This window comes from Carcharodon carcharias, chromosome 14, assembly GCF_017639515.1.
Source record: "Carcharodon carcharias isolate sCarCar2 chromosome 14, sCarCar2.pri, whole genome shotgun sequence".
Classification (NCBI taxonomy): domain Eukaryota; kingdom Metazoa; phylum Chordata; class Chondrichthyes; order Lamniformes; family Lamnidae; genus Carcharodon; species Carcharodon carcharias.
Genome location: NC_054480.1, coordinates 39579257 through 39595311, shown reverse-complemented (window position 1 = coordinate 39595311; position 16055 = coordinate 39579257). Strand labels below are relative to the sequence as shown.

Genomic DNA, 16055 nt, shown 5'->3' with positions numbered 1-16055 from the left:
CGCCGATTGTTTGCTATTTGATTCAATTAGTTTCTTGTTCAGAGCGAGCTCGGTCACTTCGCGTTCAGGTGCTGACTCAGAACTTGGGGCTGTTTGCAATGCTTTTTTATTCTGGCTGCTGCTGACTTAAAAGCTTTTTAATAAGCTTTCTGCTCAAGAACCTAAGTTTATTTTTTAGCACATTCTTCATCTCCTTTACCTTGTTTAAAATTTTTCTTGGTCCATTTGCTATCCACTGTATTATCCTTATGGAACAATCATTTTCTCCTTGTTCCCCATACTACTTTCATTCTTGATAAGTAACTAAAGATGTGAGGTTGATGAATGAACAGCGAACACACTTGTGCGAACTTTCCCTGTCCAATACTTTAATTCACTGTTTGAGATGGGTTAGGGCCTATCCCCAAACAGTCAAAGGAATGTTAAAATGTTAAATGTTTGTTCCATAATGTCCCCAATATTTTTATTTTGATTTCAAGTTTTACTCCTTAAATTGACCAACTCTGCTACATGATGATACATCTGTTTGGCAAACATTGTAAAAATGTAATTACAAATAATACATTGACAAAACACTTAAATACACATACAAAAATCAAAAAACAGAAGTTACGGCACTACTGAGCTCCAATTAGGCTCTAAGAATAATAGACGCACCTTATGGAAGCTTCCAAAGAAAATTTTTTTAACTTCAGGTTGGTTAAAAGCAATTCCCTGAAATTCATTCTTATAGTCAAGTTTAAAGTAGTTCAGAGTTTGTTGGTTATCTGGAAGTTGAACAGGATAACATAAATTAGAATTATATTACTTTTAACATAAAGCGAGCATTAATTGATATCCGCCAATATTTTTGAGAAGTTTATTTTACAAAAGTGTACTCCCAGCTGGGAACTCTAGCAATTGGGAGGATATATTGCAAATTTGGGCAATGCTACTCTTTTCTGCATCGGTCCAATTCATGTATCCAAGGGCACAATTTTCGGGTCAGCGGGCGGCCATGGGCCCAGGTTGGGGAAAGGGCTGCCATCTGCAACCAATCCCTGACTGTGATTTTACACTGGCTGGCCAATTGACGGCCAGCCAGCACGAAAAGCGTGGCTGAAAGGCTCAGCGCTGCTGAAGTGGGGGCGGGAAGAGAACGAGCACTGAAGTCAGAATAGGTGCGAGGCAGCGGGGAAGGAAAGCTCCCTGAAGGCAGAGAGTTGCCTCAGGGAGCTGACAAATTTAAAATCTGGAAAAAAATATCCATGCATCAGAATGAGTCACCTGTGCATGGACATTATAAAAATTCTGTGCGTAGATTTTTATTTCTTTTATTTAATTACAGAAACCTGATCCTGCTCTTGGATGAGGTTTCCTGAAAAATCCAAAGGCCGCCAACCATAAGGTTGGATGGGCAGCAAAAAATCCCTGTTAATTAATACTTTAATTAAGAGGCCTATTAAGGCCATTGTCGATGGGTGTGCTGCCGACTCTCGTGCGTGCCTACCAACTGAAATATTGCACGCCATTTTACCTCTGATCAGGTCAGGCACGCACCTGGACGTGGGACGTAAAATTCTGCTCCATGAATTCCTTTTATTTTTCTTAATTTGTGCAAAGGATGTGGGCTTCGCTGGCTGGGCCAGCATTTATTGCCCATCCCTAGTTGCCCTTGAGAAGGTGGTGTTGAGCTGCTTTCTTGAACGGCTGCAGTCCATGTGGAGTGGGTACACCCACAGTGCTGTTAGGAAGGGAGTTTCAGGATTTTGACCCTCTCTGCTGGAAGTGCAATTTTTTAAAAAAATCATTCTTTTGAGCTAATTTGAGTTCAAAAGCCTTACAGTTAAGCACCACTCCCACAAGAGGCTGAAAATCTTCATCCACAACCTGCCAAATTGCGAATGGTTCTTTAGGAGTATTGGGCAGTAATCGGAAGAACAATGTAATTGTGTACTCTGGAGGTAGTCCCGTGGGGTGGATATTCCTACATCAAAATAAAGGTAGATTTAAAAGAAAAACTCAAAAATACATATTCCTGAAATTTCATTTTTTGACAGTTGTATTTTAACTGATGAATGGGGGAAGGAGTTAGGAAATTAACTGATTAATATTTGCCACATCCATTTCCCAACAATGCCCTGTTGAAAACACATACTCAAGAATATTGTAGTATGAAGTGATGCAAATTAGGTTTGCCTCTGCACACCACAGTGGGCTCATCATTTCAATCAAGTGGGCAGTTACTAAAGGCCAGGCAGTTTCTGCTAATTCCAGCCAGGCATGCAGTGAATGGAAGGAAACACATATAGAGCTAAAAATAAACCCTAGACTGCATTGTGATTGTCACTGATATAATACTTTTGCAGTGCTGCAACATCTTGCTAGGGAGTTCTTTGTGAAGGATTCCTTTCTCTAAATTCCTTTGTTCCTGTTCAATACATTCTAAAACGCTCATCAGGGGTATTTGTTGTGCATTTATAACATTTCTGCATGCTTGACTTTGGTTGCTGAGAATATTGATGGAGTCAAGCTTCAAAGCCAGTGTCCTAGTTCAGCCAACAATGCATATAGAACTTATAATGGACTTAATATGGATTCAGTGGCCACAGAATTTGGCTCTATAGCACCCGGTTTTCGGCATTATGAGTGCTTTTTGGCTACAAAGTGGCATTTATGGTGCTCGCACGCATTTCTGGTGCAAGCTGCACTGGACTCCACTTTGTTGAGGGCATTATGGCACGTGTAGTGAGCGTCCGCTACTTTTGTGCAGAGTAGACAAACAGTGAAGTCAATCAACAAGTGATTCTGATTTGGCCTCCATGCTGCCATTTTGGAGCTCAACGCTTCAGCTTTTTTAACCCTTACACAACTGAACACGTGCTCGGCAGCAGAAAGGACCCCCACCAGCACTATTTAAAGGGATTATTAACTACTTTCTGGCTATTTGCTGATTTCTATTGGCTCTTCCTGAAATTATAGAAGTTTTTGATGCTTTCTAGGGTTGCTTAAATTTGCTAAAGTTTACAGAGATTGGTGCGGCAGATGCTAAAATACTTTGTTCTGACTTCAGGGATTCTGCACCAACCACTTGCTCCCAGATATGGGCACAGTAGTATGCATTCCCTTTTGACTAGAGCAAGACAGGGAGAATGAGCAGAGGTGACACAGAACAAGACAAGCTATTGGAAGAGAGAGGAGGAAGAGGAGGAGGAGAAGAAGGGCTCTCTGTAGGAGGCCATATCTGACCAGGGTGTTCAGGAAATAATTCTCCCACTTTGACATCAGTGAGGAACAATGTCTCAGATGCCTCCACTTCACTAAGGATGTCCTCATTGAAACGTGTCAACTGCTGCAGTCATAGCTGCAACCTCAGAGCAAAGTGAGAACAGCACTACTAATGGCTGAAACAAAAACAAAAATAGCTGGAAAAACTCAGCAGGACTGACAGCATCTGTGGAGAGGAAGACAGAGTTAACGTTTCGAGTCCGTATAACTCTTCATCAGAACTGAAGAGAAATAGAAATGAGGTGGCTACTAATGGCTGTAAAGGTGACTGTGGCGATGAAACCAAATTTATGGATCAAACAATGGTACATTGCATATAAACACCAATTAATCAACTTTGTGCATTTCCTGAGTGCCTGTCTTCCATGTGCCTTTGAGTGTCCTGGTGGTCAACAAGGTGCTACCCCAGCTGCTGTTGACTATCAGTGGGGGCAACTGCAGATGGCTTTGTAAGATGACACCGACCAACTATGGCCCTAGAAGGCCCACCTTTGGACTGTACCATCTCAGCATAGGTGACAGTGGTCTGGGTTGGTTGGCTATTGGGCAGCAGCAAGAGCACCGGCAGTGCAGCAATGGTGGGAGAACAAATGCTGTCATCCTGTTGGAGAGGACAGCAGGTCAGTGTTTCATAGAGCCACTGCTACGTCCCAGGTTTGGCACCTCAGTAATCTTAGTATTCTGTCAGAGCACAGATTGCTGGGCTGTTGTGACACCCTGCAAATTCCCCTAAGTATTGGGAACTGGAGCCAAGATGGTGACAGTCTAAACATGCGAGGCAATGCCTGATGGCCAATGTCTCAGCTTCCACCGCAGCAGCTGGACATTTGGTGGTTTCTGCTTGTGTTGCCAAAGAAGCTGAGATATTGGCCATCAGGCACTGCATCGTGGTTGGGTCCACAAGTGTTCCCATGGAATTTGCCACCACTTCCATGCTGAAGAGGATGGACTCCAAGCTCCACATAAAGCCCAGTGCCAAGTTGGTACCAGATGTCTCCGGCTCCATGACATTGATATTTCTGGCAGACCTGCTAATGTCCCAAGCATTTCATGCTGCATACCAATCAGCTTTTTCCTGTAGGTCACCCCACTAAATGTCATTATCTGACTCCTCTAGAGCAGAACTAGTGTGTGACTGTGCCCTCCAGTGAGCTGGCAGTTGCACTATGCTTCTCCCCACTCTGGCTGCTGGACACTCATGCCTGGTGTCTCACCATGTGCAGAACCTGCCTCCAAGCTTTCCTTTAAAGTACACAAAGTGCCTGTATCCAAGCAGGAAGCTGTAAGTGACATACTGAGTGATGGTGTTTCTTATTCATCACTATCTTCCTACTCTTCCATTTCCAGTGCTTTTCAGTCAAGTTGTCATTCTATCTGTAAGGAAAAAAGTACAAGGGTAACATTGTTGTGAGGGGAAAGCAAGAGGTGCATGCTTACACCATTTATAGCTTATTAATTGGTAGAGATTGTGGTATGAGAGGCAGATGGCATGTGAGAGGTAGGATTAGGCGTAAGGATACCATCATTTTTGATGTTTTAGATCCCGTCACTGGAAATGACCTCAGAGTTGGCAGCTTCACTGATGGAAACCACCAGCTCCTCCATCAGGATAAAGGCATGCTGCTGTGTCAATCCCTCACTGGTTAGGTGCTGCTACTTCTAGTCATGTGCCATCTTGTCCTGCAGGAGAGAAGGAAGCGTGTGTCACTGAGTATGACACAATGTGTTTGGCTGATGTGTCTGTCATGGTTGAATAGCTGGCATTCAAGTGTGTGCAAGTTGAGTGATGTAATTGTGAGGCTTGCAATATGAGGTGAAGCATATGAATGTAAGATATGAGTCATGATTGACAGAGATTGTTGGTAGGTGAGCGATGGGGGTGAGGTGCATTGAGCAGTGTGTGCAAGGCTAATGGTACAGTTGGTGAATATGGTAATTCTGAAGATGAGTTCACTGACCTTGACCACCTGTGTGAGGTCACTAAACTTCTTGCAGCACTGTATCCAGGTCCTCAAGATTTGACTCCTGGCATTGACAGCCACAGCTATCTACTCTCACTGCCTTCACAAAGTTTGTCTGGAGGGCCTACTGACCCCTTTTGGATAGAACACATCTTTCTTCCTCTCCATCTCCTGCCACTCAACAGCAGGCTTAGCTTCAATCATTTAAATTAGCAGGCAGCATGCGCAGCCTTCCTGGATCAGAAGCAATGGGCATGGGGTAATCTTGCATGACTATCCTCACTCCTGTTTTCTGACCCCATCCAATCTTTCCCCTGATGAGTCTCAAAAAGTTCTCACAAAGATATTAGGAAAGCAAGCTTTTCTGTACAGTAACTGCCTAAATTTCTTTACAAATAGTAAATACTGTTTACAAATTCTATCAACATAAAGCGTGATATTGGTGTGTTGGACAAACATAATTCAGTCTGACAATAAGAAACTTCTAATCAATACCAACTCATGTAAAAGTTCCATTATAATTAATGGTTGAAGTAGCAACCAGCCGTAGTTACACATGATATTACATTCTTTAACTCCAATTAATATTGTGTCAGATATGAGCTTTTTGCCATGACAGTTTCATGAACAACTGGCATTTGACAAGGATGCAAGGATTTCATATTTGAAATTAATATTAAAAATGTGATACATTTAGCCATTGTTGGATGTAAGTGGAATGCTCGTTAACATATACATTCATATGACCAATAGAGAGAAATGGCATACAAATTGAAATTACATTGAAATTGAAACATAACAGGCCTGAACTTCCTCAGAGTGCCAATCAGCACCGGACTGCCACTCTGTGCCCAGTTTCTCACCTGAAATTTTTTTCCCAGTCTGATTCGCTCGACCTTCCGACTCAGGCCAGGCGTGATCCAGGAAGTGCAATGCGTCCCCAAGACCTTGTGTCGAAGTGCAGCTCAATTGAAGGGAAGGAGGCCATGCCCCCTTTTTTACGGCACTAGCTGCCATAAGCCAGGTAAGTTTAAAGATCTATTGAAGTTTAAAGGCCCTTGACAGGCCAGAGAGCAGGTAAGTGTCTAAGATAAGCGGGTAGGTTTTGAGGGTGTGGAGGTGGGGGAAGGGGTACAATTGGAAGTTGAGGGGGAGGGGGTTGCCTGGGGGGGAAGTAATGGGAAGGGGGGGTCAGTCCTCGGTGTGGGGGGGGGGGTGGTCAGGCCTTCAGTCAGGTTGGGTCGGGCCAGTGGGGTGAGAGTCACACTTGACCGTGGTGGGGGGGTGGCCCCCGGGGATGGAGGAATCCTGTGGGAGTGGTAGCCAGGGGGTGGGGGAAGATTCTTGGGGGGTTGGGGAGGGCGGTAGTCGGATGGTGGAGGATCCCCATGGGTGGGTGGGAGGGAGTCCTGTAGGGTTTGGTCTGGGTCTGTACAATGGTTACTCAGAAGTTAGAAGTAGTTTTAGTTCTTCTAACTTTTTCTGGGTAACTATTGGTGTAACCCAGTCAAAACCTCCCAAGTTTGCAAATTAAATTGCATTTTCAGATGGTTCCTAATGAAGGGCAATTCCCTAGGGGGAGTTTGCCCTTCTGGGCAACTGCTGTGCAAACCTTACCTGTGAACTTCTGAAGGGGATTCCCCAGCACATTTTAGAGGTACCCCCCCCCACCCCATACAACTCTGGGGAGCTCGGAGGTCACAGCCCCAGTATAGAAAAAACCGTAATTGAAAACTCTTTCCATCCACCGTGGCTTTTGAGTTGGGCTGGGTCTTTACATTATAAAATTATCGACTCACTCAATTTAATCTTGTTATTTTGAAATGTATATTTCTTTTAAAAAATGTTTAAAATGTTATTTTAGATCTTTAGAAATCTCAGTTACTAAGAAAAAGTACTGGAGGAATTACTTTTAAAAATATTCAATTGGTTTATCAAGAAACTGTGATGGTGAACTGTTTACATACATTTTTTTTCATTATTACATCTTTATATGCAAAATCATGTAACTGTTTACATAGGCAGCTTCCACTGTAAATATTAACATAAAAAGTTTTACAGGGAGAAAGAGCTTTGAACAGGAAGTGTGCACTACACGTGATTTTTACAATATATAGAAAAATATTCTACTGTACCTTCTATAGTGCTGCTCATAGGGAGTCAGAAGATTTTTTTTATATATAAGGAATACTATGTCAGACAGCACAATGTAATATTCTACTGTTAAAGTAGGTGTGTGTCCTTTAAGGCTATCAACCATTTCAGGTATTAAGTCAGAATTTTCCAGCAATCCCCCCCACCCCACTGGTGGATTCCCCCCACAGCGAGACCGATGAACCATTGAAATCTCCATTCACATCAGTGGGACTGGAAGATCCCGGCAGCATGAGGGGCTGGAAAACACCGGCCCTAGGGGCAGAATATTAAGCTCGGTGGGTGGGCGTGCATGTGACCCAGCCGAGCATAAAATGACTCGTGATGACATCGAGTGAGCATCCTGTCGTCATCGCGCAGTCCCACAATATTTTGTTCAGCCGGCGCGCGCCACTGAATTAAAAGGCCATTAAAAAGTAAATAAACTCAAATTTACGCTGCCCGTCCAACCTAATGGTTGGCAGGCAGGCGAGAAGGCCAAGCAGCCTTTCCACTTTTTAGGAAACCTCATCCACGGGGGGGGGGGATGAGGTTTCCTAAAGCAAATAAAAATGTTATGGTTGAATTAAAAGCATGTCTCTGCGCCTGTGGGCAGAGTCATATGAGAGGACATGTTGTATGACATTTTTCTGCTTTTTATTAATATTTTCAATATCCTCTTCATCTCCCTGAGGCATTATTCGGCATCCTCTCATGCGCATGCACCAAGTTCACACTAGGCCTGCTCGCCCTCCTCCCCACGGCCGCACAGGTAGCGCTCAGCACTGCCGCTCACGTATCACGCTGGACGGGCCTTAATCGTCCCGCCAGCGTGAAATCGTGCTGCACTGTCGATCGCGGGTGGCGGTCAGCTTCCCGACCGCCCCCGCCCGCCAATCCCGCACGCCAAGGGCAAAATTCTGCCCCAGAGGTGGAGAATGGAAAGCCAATCAAGTGGGCATAAAACATAACTCAGCCAAGCAGTGACGATGACATAAGTGAAGATTTCAATGGCAGGTGGGTGAGAAGCTGTGGAAGGTGTTCAATGTTAAGAGACGAGAGTGTGGTGTTTGAGATGGGAGAATATGAGGTCAGAATCTCATACATACCTGGTAGCCTGTGAAAGCTGGGCATTTTCAAAAATGTTATATGATGGTGAGCGTGTAAAGATGTCAAACTCCATAGAAACTCCTTCAAGTTCTGAATACTCGTTGTCTACTAAGCCAAATGCCTCCATCATGTTAATTCCTATAAGAGATGTATCAAACGATAAATGTGATTTGTATGTTGGTAACATACAAAACCAGCTTTAGCATATAAAAGTTGAAAAGCCATCAGCAATTTAGTTCACATATTATTAATAACAGTTCCATAATGTTAGCATTTTCACTTTTTGTAGAATTGAGACAGCTGAGTCAAAATAAACCACATTCACTTCATACCTGGTACAACATTGTCTCTAATATTTGTCAAGGGACAAGCTGTAAACAAGCAAAGAGAGAGCAATTAATCAAAAATCACTAATCTTTGGAAGAAAAGATTTTGTAATTATGCAGCACATAAAATATTTGCAAATGCTTCACATACAATTAAGCTCAGAAACCTGTTATGTAGGTCAACAATTTTACATGCAGCCAGATCATCAGCCATACAAATGACCAGTTGATATGCTTTTGATATCCTTCGTTGAGGAGGCAGAAAATGGCCATGATATTGAGAGAACTCCCGGCTCTTCCTTGAATAATGCCGGCGGCAAATAGAAAAAACATGAAACCTCATCCACTGGCAGCATGTGGTTTCATGCAGTGTTATGAAAAGTTTAATAAGGTTTTACTGTAATTGATGAACATGTCCCATCTCATGTGACTTTGTCACATGAGGGGGACATGTTAGGGCATTTTTTTCTCTATTTTTAATTTTTTTAAAAGTGGAAGCGATCTCTCTGAGGCAGCACTTAGCCTCAGGGAGATATGCACTCTTTCGTGTGCATGTGCGAAAGAGCAAACTCTCACTTTTGGAGAATCCCCCCGCCCGCACAGGAAGCGCATAGCACTTCCCACCGGACGTCACGCTGGGCGGGCCTTAATTGGGTCGGGCCTGCCCGCCCGACAGGCAGAAAATTCTGCTCATTGAGTTTTACTTCCTGGTTTGCTGTCTATGAGAATACTACAATGTGATTGGCTTGATAATATCACTGCTGCTGAATGCCTGAAGATCCCCTTGATTTGCTGTTGGCTTCAAATGGACATCAGGAAAGGCGAAATCCATGTCACAGAGATTTATAACTAATTGTGGGCAGCTTTCTTCAAAGTCAGTGATGAGCATTATTGCTTTGCCATGGACTGTGAGATCCACCCCATGGTATATGATTTAACACTCTCAGTGCAGATCTTCACTCAATGAGAGCTCACATCCCAAATTCAGGTATAGACATACGACCAAACGAACAAGGAGCAGGATTGGCCATTCAGCCCCTCGAGCCTGCTCTGCCATTTAATAAGATCATGACTGACCTGATAGTAACCTCAAATATGCATCCCACCTACCCCTGATAACCTATCACCCCTTTGTTTACCAAGAATCTATCCACCTCTACCTTAAAAATATTCAAAGACTCTGCTTCCAACACCTTTTCGGGAAGTGAGTTCCAAAGGCTCAAAATTCTCTGAGTGAAAAAATTTCACCTCATCTCTGTTTTAAATGGCAACCCCTTAACAGAATCTAGTTCTAGATTCTTCCACAAGAGGAAACATTCTCTCCACATCCACCCTGTCAAGGCCCCTCAGGATCTTATATGTTTCATTCAAGTCGCCTCAGTGCATTTAACTTGCAGCCCACTGCTTTTTAATGGATGGAAGATTATATAGTCTACAAAATGGCATTTGGATTTCTTAAATGGGAAGCCTTACACCTGGAGCACTAAGTTACAAAAATTATTCACATCTGAATGAATAGACAGCAGTTAATCTAAATATGCCAATTAAAGCTGCAGCTAGTCTTTAGCGGTCAAAATGATAAGTATTACATAATCACAGTACTACTGAAGCTCAGTTTCATTAAAGATTCCAAAGTTTTGATTTTCCTGGATAGGCAACAAATATGGAGTTTAGGAAAGTGAAGCACTTACTTGTAGAGATAGTCTGACAAATGGATGAAATAAATTTATTTCCAATGGTGCTTAAATCATTGAAGTCATTTACATGTAAAACAGTTCTGCTAGGTGTGCCTGCAATTTCATCAATTTTTTCCTCATCAGCATCATCAACACCAAGAACAAAAATAAAGAAGCCTGTATAAAAACAATTGAAAGAACTTTTACAATGATAAAACTTTTGGTATGCAGATACTATCTGACGCTATAATGCTGCCTCTATTATCTTTAGAACAAACTACAGGACTTCTCACATTTAGCAAACTAGATAGAAATACTGTTAAATCTTTCACACAAACTCTTAATATTCCTTATATATAAATTTTGTACCTAATCTAATAACTACAGAATCCAGATGCTACACTTTTTATGGAAGCAAAATAATTTTAATGAAGAAAAAGAAAGCCAGTCATTAATCTGGAGGCTAAAACGTACAAGTTGACAACAGCTGTTCTTTAAAGGATAAAAACAGAAAATGCTGGAAAAACTCAGCAGGTCTAACAGCATCTGCTGAGTTTTCCCAGCATTTTCTGTTTTTGTTGCAGATTTCCAGCATCTGCAGTATTTTGCTTTTATCTTTGAAAGACATCTGCAGTTTACAAGCATCAATGATTACTTGGGTTTGTTTACTAAGAGTATTTTCCTACTGGAACAGTGGCCTCGAAGAGACAGGCTAAGTCAGCAGCTAAACATCAAAACTGTGTCAGATTCCAGACTACTCATAAACTATGAACCAGGCCATACACTAGTGCATTGAGTTCACTTTGGCTGAGTTAAGGATAAATAATAATTCTTCAATAAAATGTCAACTACAAGAAGGCATTTTTAAAGCGGCAGGCACAGCGATGCCATTGTCAGTGTGCTGGTTGTTTGAGTTTTTATGAAAGAAACACAGTATAATTTCACAGTAATAGTGTCTTTCTGATGTCACCTTCACTTTCTCCTGTCTTACATGAATACGCTAACATGACATTACTACTGACTCTGTGCTGTACCTTTCAGTGCCAACTGCTGCACAGTTTGACGTATTTCACCAAGTACAGTCCCACAAGTGATTACAATCAAAATTTTGTGAACACCTTTCCTTCTCATTATTTCTTCTTTGGAAAACACATGATTAGATGTTATGCCGTCCTTGGCTATAAAACAAAATTGAACAGCTTATGATCAAAAGTCCTATTTTAATAATCATTTAATAAGCAGCTACGTGAATGTAAGCATAATTCCCCATAGTGGACTGTTTAAGTTTGGGTGCTAAGAAATATTAATTTGTAGAAATGACCATCCTGAACACCTGGACCTGGCATTCTGTCATAACCTCATGAAGGGCAGATGGTGGTGTATTGATAACGTCACTGGGCTAGTAACCTAAAGGCCAGGTAATGCTCTGGGGAGGCAGGTTCAAATCTCACCTTAACAGCTGGTGGAATTTAAATTCAAATAATTTTTTTTTAAATGTGAAGTTGAAAGCTGCCCTCTGTAATGGCGACCATGAAACTATCATCAATTGTCTTAAAAACTAATGTCCTTCAGGGAAGGAAATTTTCCATCCTTACCCAGTTTGGTTGACATGTGACTCTGGAACGACAGCAATGCAGTTGACTCTTAACTGCTTTCTGAAATAGCTTAACAAGCCATTCAGCCATATTAGACATGGGGAACAAATGCAGGCCTTGCCATTAACACACATATCCCATGAAATTTTAAAAAATGACATCCAGAGTCGTTGGGAAAAATGTCCCCCCGTCGAGGGGGTGGAGAAAGAGAATGGTTGTGACTATTGTGGCTTCAAAGAGCCAACACAGGCACAATAGGCTAAATGATGTTTATCTGTGCTATGTTCTTCTATGATTCAATGATTCTGAATATGAAATAAAAGTTCTTATATTTATGATTCCAGAGGACTGACTTTCAGACAAAATGTTATAAATGAATGTTTTAATGTAAAACAATAATTTAGATAATTATAAATCATGGGCCTGACTGCTGGTGGAATTTAAATTCATTGTGACCTGTCTGCAGTGCCTGTACCTGTATTAGAGTCTGCTCCTCTGTAAGGTATGTCATAGATTGCTCCCAGTAACTTCTCTTTACTTTCAAAGGAGCCAAACTGAATTTCATTCCTCATGTGACCACTAAACTGACTCACTGACACCTGTGAAAAATAAATCATGGTATTTTAAAATAATCTCTATTGATCATTTTCAGTCTAGAAAAAATAGAAATGTGATTTTGATAAACAATTATTAATACAAATAAGCTATTTAATTATTTTATTTAAAAAAGAAAAGTACAAGTTAACAATTCCCTGTTTCATGATTAGCTATAAAAAGGGTTTTTATGTGAGACTTTTACACAGAAAGAGTGATAATGATTTCAAAGAAGCTAGTGAGCCAGAACAAAAAAAGATAGCTGAAGAAATCAGAAAATTTTGGATCCAGAGAGCAAACATTACCTGTATTCCTTCAGGACCGATTTTGTTAAAAACGTTGACAGTATCATATAGAAAAGCAATGAGCTTCTTGAAGTTCATTCCTCCTACAAACCTGGATCCATCAATTATGAACTTTAAGTCTGCTGTGATATTATGGCAAGCTAATGAAGAAAAGAAGAATGATTGTTTTGTATCACATATGATTAAACAAAGCTGCAAACTACTCACAGAACTAAAAGCTTAAAGCTTTATTCTGTTAACCTAGAACAGGCAGGTTAATATAAAAAAGATGCTGACTTGGATTAGAAAGAAGATTTTAATGACATTAAAACCGTTTTGTGGCCAATTATCAGAACCACTGGTTATAATTCTTTTTCAAAAGGAACATTTAAATTTCATTAGAAATACTAGACAGAATTTTTTTTTAATTCAAGATTTAAATTCAATTCACTGCAAAGGTAACCTTACAACCACAAGACTCAATTAGTGCCTTTAAATCACTTTCAATTTTACTTATCTGTGTGATTAGATATAGATTACCTACTGTAAAAGTAAAAGGTCTGCTTTTAATTCTGCCCATTTGGCAGGAACAGGCTGGAGATGAAAATTTGTTATCAAATGATTCCCACGGAGTTCTTGGTGAGTTTACACCTACTACCATTTTAACACTGCAAATTCCAAGAGAGGATAAGGCATCCCTTGAAGCAGATAGGAGCCACATCAATATATAAATTTGAAAGTCCAAGGACATCATTCTGACCCTTACGTGATTATACTGCTAATCAGGGCCATGAGCTCAATGCTGGAGCTCCAGTTGAAATCTGCCAACAGGCAGGATCATGACCAGAAGGGGCCCAAGTTTGATTTTTAATTTGTAAGAAGTATTTTCTTTAAGAAATGCTTGCCTAGTCTGGAGCCAGGAGGAACAGAAGTACTGTGCTGTACTGCATCTCTTCTCCCCATCTCATCTTCTGCCCTGTTTGAAAAGTCTTTGAATCTACCTTCCACAGAAAGAGGAGTCACAGAATCTTAACAGCACAGAAGGAGGCCATTTGATCCATCGTGTTTGCACCAACTCTCCAAATGAGCATTATGAATTAGTGTCATTGCCCTGCTTTTCCCTGTACCCTTGCACATTAGATGATTATTTACATAGAAACAATGTCCTCTTGAATGCCTCGATTTAGCCTGCCTCCACACTTCCACGCAGTGCATTCAAAACCCGAACCACTCGTTGCGTGAAAAGCTTTCTCTCATGTCACATTTGCTTCTTTTGCAAATCACTTTAAATCTGTGCCCTCTTGTTCTTGAACCTTTTATGAGTGGGAACAGCTTCTATCTACTCTGTCCAGCCCCCTCATGATTTTGAACATCTCTGACAAATCTCTTCTCAGCCTCCTTCTCTCTTGAGAACAGTCCCAACCTCTCCAATCTATCCTCATAGCTGAAGTTTCTCATCCCTGGAACCATTCTTGTAAACCTCCTCTGCACTCTCTCCAACGTGTACACATACTTCCTATAATATGGCATCCAGAACTGTACACAATATTCCTGCTGATGTCTAATGAGTGTCTTATATAACTTCAGCATAACCTCCTTGTTCTTGTACTCTATCTCCCTATTAATAAAGCCCAGGATACTACTTGCTTTATTAACTGCTCTCTCCACCTGTCCAGCCACCTATGCACATATACACACAAGTCTTTCTGCTCCTGCACTCCCTTCAAAATTTCACCCCTTATTTTTGATTGTCTGCCCATGTTCTTCCTACCAAAATGCATCACCTCACACTTCTCCGCATTGAACTTCATCTGCCACCTATCTGCCCACTCCACCAACTTGTCTATGTCCTCTTGAAGTTCCACACCACACTGCACCCCCCCCCCGCCCCCCGCCTCACAGTTTACAACACTCACAGGCTACGTATAATCCACAAACTTTGAAATTGTCCCTTACACACCAAAATCTAGATCATTAATATGTATCAGGAACAGCAAGGGTCCCAATACCAAGCCCTGGGCAACTCCACTACAAACCTTCCTCCGGCCCAAAAAATATCCATTGACCATTACTCTCTGCTTCCTATTTTTCAGCCAATTTTGTATCCATGTTGCTGCTGTCCCTTTTATTCCATGAGCAATAAGAAATTATTGTTTTCTATCACACACGATTAAACAAAGCTGCAAACCACTTACAAAATCAAAAGCTTAAAATTTTATCCTGTTAACCTGGAACAGGCAGGTTAATATAAAATGGATTGCTGACTTGGATTACAAAGAAGATTTTAATGATATCTTAAACAATTTTGTGGCCGACTAAGAGAACCACCGTAGATAATGAGAGTCATTGCTGGCGACACTGACCAAAAATTCAAACCACTTCACTGGTGTGTTGCCTGGGGACATCGAGCAGGCAAATATCTGAGGCTTGAGGTCCAATGTCAGGTGTGTCTCAAGGCTACCCATTTAGCCTAGGAATTACAGGCATAAACCAATTTCCAGGCTGCTGCTTCTGTCTAGTCTGTTCCATCCTTTCATAAACTTTATCAAGTCACCTTGTAACCTTCTCTCTTCCAATAAAAAGTCTCAACTTTTCAAATCAGTGCCTCCATTAACAAGTGTTACAAGTATCCATTCCAGCAGTAAATTGCCAGCAAATAAACCACTCCTTCTATATTAGTGAATTATAAAAGTAGAAATGACAAATAGCAGTTTGCCATCAATTTTGCATGAAAAATTGCTTTGGAAAGTTTTTGCATTGCTGGCTTCATATAAACAGTTATACCCTGTTTAAACCAACGTTTCCCAAAATGAATGTTTTACCATTGGCCTGTTGCCCATCTGATTTCATTTCCCTCTCCCCCTTTGACAAAGATATTACAGCAAAACCCATTGATTCCAAACTTATGGAAGGAAAGGGCAGAAGCAGGAGCCCAGATACAGGGAGGCAAATTAACAGTGTTAAAATAACAGTGTTTAAACCAACAGTGTTTAAATTAACAGTGTTTAAACTAACAGTGTTTAAACAAACAGTGTTTAAACTACGGTGGGGAAACTGTGGAAAGGCACCAAAAACAAGTGACACAGAAGGAAATGCAGGAGGAGGTCAG

General features: G+C 41.3%; 1 protein-coding gene across 3 annotated transcripts in view; it reads right to left on the bottom strand.

Annotated features, from left to right (window-relative positions):
• LOC121287184 (collagen alpha-1(XIV) chain-like) overlaps positions 1-16055 on the bottom strand; it is a 209657-nt gene that overhangs the window by 44988 nt on the left and 148614 nt on the right. For all 3 annotated transcript variants that reach the window (XR_005945154.1, XM_041204812.1, XM_041204811.1), the window contains exons 26-33: positions 12968-13107; positions 12544-12667; positions 11508-11651; positions 10489-10650; positions 8804-8842; positions 8471-8609; positions 1824-1966; positions 658-767 (exon numbers count right to left, since the gene is read on the bottom strand). Coding sequence is in view for 2 of the 3 variants with exons in the window: in XM_041204812.1 (XP_041060746.1) it covers positions 658-767; positions 1824-1966; positions 8471-8609; positions 8804-8842; positions 10489-10650; positions 11508-11651; positions 12544-12667; positions 12968-13107 (1001 nt within the window). In the remaining variant the exon portion in view is untranslated. The remainder of the gene's footprint in view (positions 1-657; positions 768-1823; positions 1967-8470; positions 8610-8803; positions 8843-10488; positions 10651-11507; positions 11652-12543; positions 12668-12967; positions 13108-16055) is intronic.